The sequence below is a fragment of the Rhincodon typus genome, chromosome 43, assembly GCF_021869965.1.
Source record: "Rhincodon typus isolate 14 chromosome 43, sRhiTyp1.1, whole genome shotgun sequence".
Taxonomy (NCBI): Eukaryota; Metazoa; Chordata; class Chondrichthyes; order Orectolobiformes; family Rhincodontidae; genus Rhincodon; species Rhincodon typus.
Genome location: NC_063374.1, coordinates 1,353,606 through 1,359,978, shown reverse-complemented (window position 1 = coordinate 1,359,978; position 6,373 = coordinate 1,353,606). Strand labels below are relative to the sequence as shown.

Genomic DNA, 6,373 nt, shown 5'->3' with positions numbered 1-6,373 from the left:
GTGTACAAACCACTGATAAACAAAATCGGAAGTAATACCAAACACCCCAGCAAAATGAGGTATATAAATAACAAGCGGGACAGAGCACTGACACTTCACTGGAGGTGCACTGACGATGTTACCTAGCAGGGTGACGAAATGTTTGCAACCAAACCCACCAGCTGGGCAACCACGTCTACAACCTCATCCACAACCCGAGCTACAAATCTTCTCAAAAGCTTTATCCTTAGCTGGTCTGGCCTACATTTGACTCCAGACCCACAGCACTTTGGTCGACTCTTAACTGCCCTCTGGGCAAATAGGAATGGGTGAAAAATACTGCCATCACTGAAGATGCCCACCTCCTGTGGGTGAATAAAAGGAATATTTTAATTCTGTGTTTGTAAATCATTCAATCACCTGAAGGCTGAATAGGGCCTCAAAAGGTGTTGATTACCGTTGAAGCTAAACTAGTATGAGTCATCTCAGTTCACCTCAGCTCTATTTAAGAGAGGACCTGCTGAAATTACAAAATTAATAAGCTTCGCACAGTGAGGAAAGAGGGATCAATCACATCTGGAGTGAGACACAGCCCTAGTTAGTATATAGTTCAGTGACTTTGGAGGCAGCATGCGAATTTGATGCAGAGGAGAAAAGGTACATTTTTGCTTCTGTTTTTGACTTGTAGTTTGTAAGGTTTTTGTTTAACAAGATAAATTTGAATTGGGGGCCCAGCATGAAGTAAAGAGTGACGTCACAGGAAACTCGTAAAACTCCATTGGTTAGTAATAGCTGCTAATTTGATCATCTCCGGTAGGTTACTTTCACACTAAAGGTAAATAGGAGAAATATTTGCAGATGACACAAAGATAGGTGGAGGGACAGGTAGTGTTGAGCAAGTGGGAAGGCTGCAGGAAGGCTTGGACAGGCTAGGAGAGTCGGCAAATGACTGAAAGAGTGAAACATGAGAAAGTGAAGTTATACATTTTTGTACGATGAACAGAGACATACACTATTTTCTAAATGGGGAAAATCTTCAGAAATCTGAAGCACGAAGGGGCTTACGAGTCCCAGTTCAGGATTCTCTTAACGCTAACGTTCAGTATCATTTGGCAGTTAGGAAGGCAAATGCAATGTTAGCATTCATTTTGAGAGGGCTAGAATACAAGAGTGCAAATGTACTGCTGAGGCTGTATTAGGCTCTGCTTAGGCTGTGTTTGAAATATTGTGAGCAGTTTTGGACCCTGTATCTAAGGAAGGATGTGCTGGCATTGGAGTGGGTCCAGAGAAAGTTTACAAGAATGATCCTGTGGATGAAGGGCTTGTCATGTGAAGAGCGGTTAAGGACTCGAGGTCTGTACTTGATAGAGTTGAGAAGGATGAGGGAGGAGATCTCATTGAAACTTACAGAATGCTGTGAGGCCAGGATACTGTGGAAGTAGAAAAGATGTTTCCACTAGAATGAGAGACTAGGAGCTGAGGGCATAGCTTCAGTGTGAAGGGAGGATCATTTAGAACTGAAATGAGGAGGAATTTCTTCAGCCAGAGGGTGGTGTATCTGGGGAATTCATTGCCACAGAAAGCTGTGGAAGTCGTCATTTAGTATATTTAAGACAGAGATAGGTAGGTTCTTGATTAGTAAGAGGGTCAAAGGTTATGGGGAGAATGCAGCAAAATGGGGTTGAGAAACATTTCAGCCATGATTGAAAGGCAGAGCAAACTTGATGGGCCGAACAGCCTATTTCTGCTCCTATCCCTTAAGGTATTATGATCTAATTGGAACAGCAATTCTTCATCTGTATTATCTAAACCTATCATAAACTTAAATGCCTTCATCAAACTTCATCTGAATCCCCTTTGTCCCAAAGAGATTAACTTCAGTTTCTCCAACCCAACCTTAAACTTAAAGTCTGTTATTCCTTGAACTATCCTGGTAAATTTCTTCTGCATCCTCGCATCCTGTATGGATTACGCATACCAACAATTGCACAACGACATCACCCCACTTCTTGGGTATTTATTTCACTGTGATTTTTCTGATGTAATGCTTTTCATATCCATTGAGTTGCAGATTCCAGCAGGATTTTAAAATTGAAAACAATGAAAATGTTTCAGAATTGAGTCTTTTTAAATTAGTGCAGTCCATAGACCCTGAATTCAAAAAGGCTGGTCCTGCATTTGGAACTTTTTCCCAGAACCAGATCCAAATGAATAACTATCATTTTTGTTTTGCATGATGAGCTTAGTGATTCTCCCTCGAGCAGGAGAGAAAATGATTGTCTCATTGATTAGATTCTCAGTCTGTAGTCAGGAGCTGGAGCAATGAACCCAGGCAGAGGAGAATGAGGGAGAAAAGCTGGAGATGGGTTTTCAGCCCAGGGAGGAGGGAACAGTGTATGGGATGGGATTTACAAAGAAGACATAGAAACCAGAGTTGTGTATTTTGAATTTCTATTAGAGGTTAACAAGGATGACTTTTGTAATCTCCCTTTACAGTGTATTAGAAATATGCATTTATCATCAAGAAACTTGAATCCACAATCCATCAAGACCTGAATATATCAAACTTTGAATATGAAAAGAGAATTGTTTGCACCTTCTATCTGTGAAGAAAGATTTCAAAACATCAGCGTGACTGGAAACACAGATATACACACCCGAATGAGTGTTCTAACAGACTGACTGGAAAGAGCTTTAACCAGTTGCATTGTCTGAATTTTTAAAAAAAATCTCACAATTTAAAGCAAGGAGAGGCTGTATAGGTGTTCTGTATGTGGACAAAACTTCAACTGCTTGCGCAACTGGAGAGACGCCAAGACTCTGACATCATGGCAAAGCCATGGAAATGTGATGACTGTGGTAAAAGATTTGATTATCCATCTCTGCTGGAAAACCATCGGCGTGGTCACACTGGAGAGAAGCCATTCATTTGTTCTGTATGTGGGAAGGGATTTACTCAGACAACAAATCTCATGTCACACCAACGAACTCATACTGAGGAGAGGCCATTCAACTGCAGTCACTGTGGAAAGAGGTTCAGGTCTTCATTTAGCCTCAGTACACACCAGCGAGTTCACACTGGGGAGTGGCCATTCACCTGTGCATGTTGTGGGAAGGGATTCACCAAGTCCTCCAACCTGATGACTCATCAGCGAATTCACACAACAGAGAAGCCATTCTGCTGTGCCTCCTGTGGAAGGAGTTTCAGGCAGTCTGGCCATCTCATTGTACACCAGCGAGTTCACACTGGGGAAAAACCATTCAGGTGCTCTTCCTGTGGAAAACATTTTCGGCAGTCAAATGATCTCATTTCACATCAGCGAGTTCACACTGGGGAGAGACCATACAACTGTTCAGTGTGTGGAAAGGGATTCACTACATCCTCCAACCTGCTGATACACCAACGCACTCACACTGGGGAGAAGCCATTTACATGCTCCATGTGTGGGAAAGGATTCGCTCAGTCACGAGACCTGTTGAGACATCAGCAAGTTCACAAATGAGTGCAGACATTGGATTCTGCTGTCACTGCAGCTGTTCGTCACATTCAGGACTACTAGTCTAATTGTTTTTTTCTCTGCTTATGGTAAAAATTGCTGGAGTTTAAAATCCTTGATAAGTTGCTAATTTTTGGGGATGCAATATCTCTTTTTAAAAGACACCATCTGTCGTCTTTTCCTGAATTCAAGGGTTTCCAACAGGAACTCGATTACAGTCAAATTATGCAATTATTCATTCTAAATTTATATTTGGGTTAAGATCATTTCAGTGTCTGAAATGTTCCACTGATTAAATCTTCAATGAGAAAGTATTGATTAATCTTTGCTGACAATTCTTATTGACTCAAGCAATCTTCGTAGTGATACTTCCATTCTGAAATTAACATGAAACAAAATTGATGTTGATGTTTGGAAGTCACTGAGCTCAATCATTTGACACAGCAGCAGAAACATTTTGTAAAGACAGAACCCACAGCAAAGACTGGTCTTAAATCTGCTCAGCAAAGATGACATTTGTCATTGAGGAAAAAGAAGTACAAAACACATCGTTATAACAGCTAGAAGATTGTATCACTTGAAAGTAGCCAAGATAGACTGCAAAGGACAATGAGACAGTGAAAATGAACCTAGATCAATCCATATCATGAAATCCAAATTGCTATGACAATGGAAATCTACATCCTCTGTATCATGACGTCAAGAGGGTGCTTTATCCAACCATCACCAAAAAATGACTCCTAAAGTTGAAGATGATGACATACCAGCAGAAGTAAATAGATGACCTGCTGGGATGAACATGATATGAGCTGCACTCCAATGAGATAGACATCTCCTGGTCTCTATTTGATGCTCTCCCACAGCTTCCTGTCATGGTTAGGTTAGGTGAGGATGTCTTATCATTGGAGCTTGAAAAAATTTCTAATCCTGGAGAAAGGCACTTATGGAGGTTGGAATTCCAGCTCTAGCTACCCAAGCACATAAAGCCCCAGTTATTTCTCAAGTGGAACATCATGGGCTGACCCTCGATTCAAAAATGATGCCTACTTAGGTTTGTGTGTCTCTGCTGTTGTCCTTTGAGCAACTGAAGAGGCCAATTCTTGATGCACAGATCTTGGGTACTCATGGAACAGGGTGGATGGGGCCCTCCAACTGGCTGATAATGGTGTGATAATGTAGTTGGGGAATCAGAAAAGGTCAGAATAGGAGGAAAAGAGTTTTAAGGCTGGTGGAAGCACCAGAGACAGTCTGCCATAGGTGCGATGATTACATCCATGTTTCTGAAATCATTCAAATCAGGTCAGGACCATAGCTGAGCAGGGGATGCCTGCAGCCTTAAACAGGATCATAGACTGTATCTTACAACCCGTCACTGATCACCACGTTGTGGGGAATGATGTGACGTTGATTCAGGAGAGTGATGATGGAGAAAATAAATGTAGAAGTGGAACTCCATGTTCCAAAATGGTCCCACTTTATATTCATCAAGTCCCACAGCTGCCATCCCCAAGCATAGCCAACAGACTTTCCCCATTTCCCACTAATTGAGTCTCCCCTTCCTCCTATCTCTGTGCAATATTGTGCAGGATGCAGCAATTCACAATTATTCTGTAATCCCTGGCTGGTGAGAATCAAAGATACCCATCAGACCAATCCTGACACTGGAAACACATCTTCAACATTGCAATGGTTTTCTTGATGATACCCTAGATGAATTCGGCATGGTGGTTCAGTGGTTAGCACTGCTGCCTCACAGCACCAGGGACTGGGGTTCGATTTCACCCTCGGGTGACTGTCTGTATGGAGTTTGCACATTCTCCCCGTGTCTGCGGGTACTCTGGTTTCCTCCCACAGTCCAAAGATGTGTAGGCTAGATGGATTGGCCATGCTAAATTGTCCATAGTGTTCAGGGATGTGTAGATAGGGTGGGTTATAGGGGGATGGGTTTGGATGGGATGCTTCAAGGGTCGGTGTGGACTTGTTGGGCCAAAGGGTCTGTTTCCACACTGTAGGGATTCTATGATCTATGATCAATTCCCTCCCTGATGGCATTGTAGTTCTACCTAGAGTACATAGACAGCAGCAGTTCAAGAAGGCAGCTCACAAAGGCAATTTGGGATGAGCAATAAATGCCAGCCTCACCAGCTATGCCCATGTCCCACAAGTGAATTAAAGACAAAATTTGCGAGTGCAATGAAAGTAGTCATGTGTTCCTGTGCCTCATTGGTGTAGTTTCTCATAGGAGCTGAGTTTGAAAGAGTGTCACTGATCTCCAATGATACAGCCCTTAAATCTGGATCCTGAAATTAATATATCAAGAATGTTGGAATGACATAGTATGAATCCATCAGGGCAACACCCAGCATCTAGGAGAGCAATGCATACTGTTTTATATTCAGGATTTTGGGGTTGGGAGAATAATGTTCACTCTTTAGTATCGAGTTTTGGGGAGGATCATTCTCATTTTTATCTTAGGGTCTGGGGGAGAATATTCTGTTTTATATTGGTGTCTGGGGGATAATGTTCATTGTTTTATATTGTGAGCTGAGGGGGAATCCATGACTACATTAACCACACCATGTTGACAATTTTGAAGAATGTTTCACCTGATGTTTCCATGCATCTTTTTCCATTAATATTGTAGCTGATGAATTGGATTGCTGATGTTTTTCTAAAGGCAACTCTGTAGCATCAGTTTCCCCATAAAGCTTGCATTGTTGACTAAGGAGAGCTGTGCACCAACAGAAATCATGGATAGAGCCTTAGATTACAGGAAGATAAAGAAGAGCTGGTCAGAAGGCCTGATCAGTAACAAATGGAATTCAATCCGAATAAATGCAAAGTGATGTACTTGGGCAGGACAAACAAAGCAAGGGAATACTTTTGGGAAGCGCTGA

The 6,373-nt window shown here is 42.0% G+C and overlaps 1 protein-coding gene across 1 annotated transcript in view; it reads left to right on the top strand.

Annotated features, from left to right (window-relative positions):
- The window catches only part of LOC125487626 (gastrula zinc finger protein XlCGF8.2DB-like), a 7,068-nt gene extending 1,803 nt beyond the window's left edge, over positions 1-5,265 (top strand). Inside the window, exon 2 of the mRNA XM_048619522.1 lies at positions 2,476-5,265. Within this exon, the coding sequence (XP_048475479.1) occupies positions 2,751-3,482 (732 nt within the window). The 5' untranslated portion in view covers positions 2,476-2,750 and the 3' untranslated portion in view covers positions 3,483-5,265. The remainder of the gene's footprint in view (positions 1-2,475) is intronic.
- The last annotated feature ends 1,108 nt before the right edge of the window (positions 5,266-6,373 follow it).